This window comes from Microtus ochrogaster, chromosome 1 (assembly GCF_000317375.1).
Source record: "Microtus ochrogaster isolate Prairie Vole_2 chromosome 1, MicOch1.0, whole genome shotgun sequence".
NCBI lineage: Eukaryota > Metazoa > Chordata > Mammalia > Rodentia > Cricetidae > Microtus > Microtus ochrogaster.
In genome coordinates, this window is record NC_022009.1 from 48,603,028 (window position 1) to 48,603,991 (window position 964).

A 964-nucleotide genomic window follows, 5' to 3' on the forward strand; every position below is an offset into this window, starting at 1 on the left:
CAGGTCATCCCTGCGCAGGACCCAGGCGCCTGTCCGTGCCCCCGGGCATCCAGGAAACTGCAGGGCAGGAGCAGGCTGGCCGCGGGCCCGGACGGCTCCGCCAGGGCCTGCCCCAGACCAGCCCCAGCACGCGCAGCGCACATGCCTGCGCAGCCTGCCGGGCCGCAGGCGCCTCGCACCTCCCCACGCACAGACACGCGCAAGGCAACGTAGGCACACTCCGAAGACAGCCGAGCACGCAGACCCTGGCCACCCCGCCTCGCCGCGACCCCAAGTCCTTCGCCCCCACCCCCGGTTAGCCCGCGCGCCCACGTGGCTAGGCGCGAACCTGTCCGCAATAGCACGCACCCCAGGCCCGCCCGTTGCGCGGCGCCCCCTGCCGGCCCCGCCCCGTCTGGGCGCGCGCGGCCCGCACCCGCGCGGCCGCAGGTGCTGAAGGGACCGCGGCGGGCGCCGAGGCGCGCAGGGAAGCTGAGTGCGGGGGAGGGGCGCACGTACCGGCCAGGCGAACTGAAAGGGAATGACGACGAGCCCCGGGTCCTGGTGGCCGCCGGTCCGAGACCGCGCCCGCGCTCGGTCCCCCGCAGCGCCCGCCGGCGGCAGGTAGAAGGAGTTGCCACCCAGCACGGGCGTGGCGCCGTAGCCGTAGCTGCAGGGCCCCGTGGGCGTCACCTTGGCCTGGTACTCCTTAAGGCACACGCGCACGTACGTGTCGCACTCGTCGCGGCCGCAGCCCCCCGCGCGCGTCGTCCGGCCGTCACCGTCACAGCAGGCGCCGCTCAGCAGCTCCCCGTTCACGTTCCGCAGAGCGCTCAGCTGCAGCTCGAAATAGCCCATGGGCCGCGCCGCCTAAAAATAAGGCAGCGGAGAGTGCAGGGAGGCACGGGCCGGGGTCGTCGAGCCTCCGCCCCGCCCCCACTCTCGCGCAGTTCCTAGGGATCCGGGCGGCCGCTTGCGCGTCGCC

General features: G+C 74.7%; 1 protein-coding gene across 2 annotated transcripts in view; it reads right to left on the bottom strand.

Annotated features, from left to right (window-relative positions):
• The window catches only part of Jag2 (jagged 2), a 22,065-nt gene extending 21,182 nt beyond the window's left edge, over positions 1-883 (bottom strand). For both annotated transcript variants that reach the window (XM_013346618.2, XM_013346616.2), the window contains exon 1: positions 499-883. In XM_013346618.2, the coding sequence (XP_013202072.1) occupies positions 499-837 (339 nt within the window). In that variant the 5' untranslated portion in view covers positions 838-883. The remainder of the gene's footprint in view (positions 1-498) is intronic.
• Between the last annotated feature and the right edge of the window lie 81 nt (positions 884-964).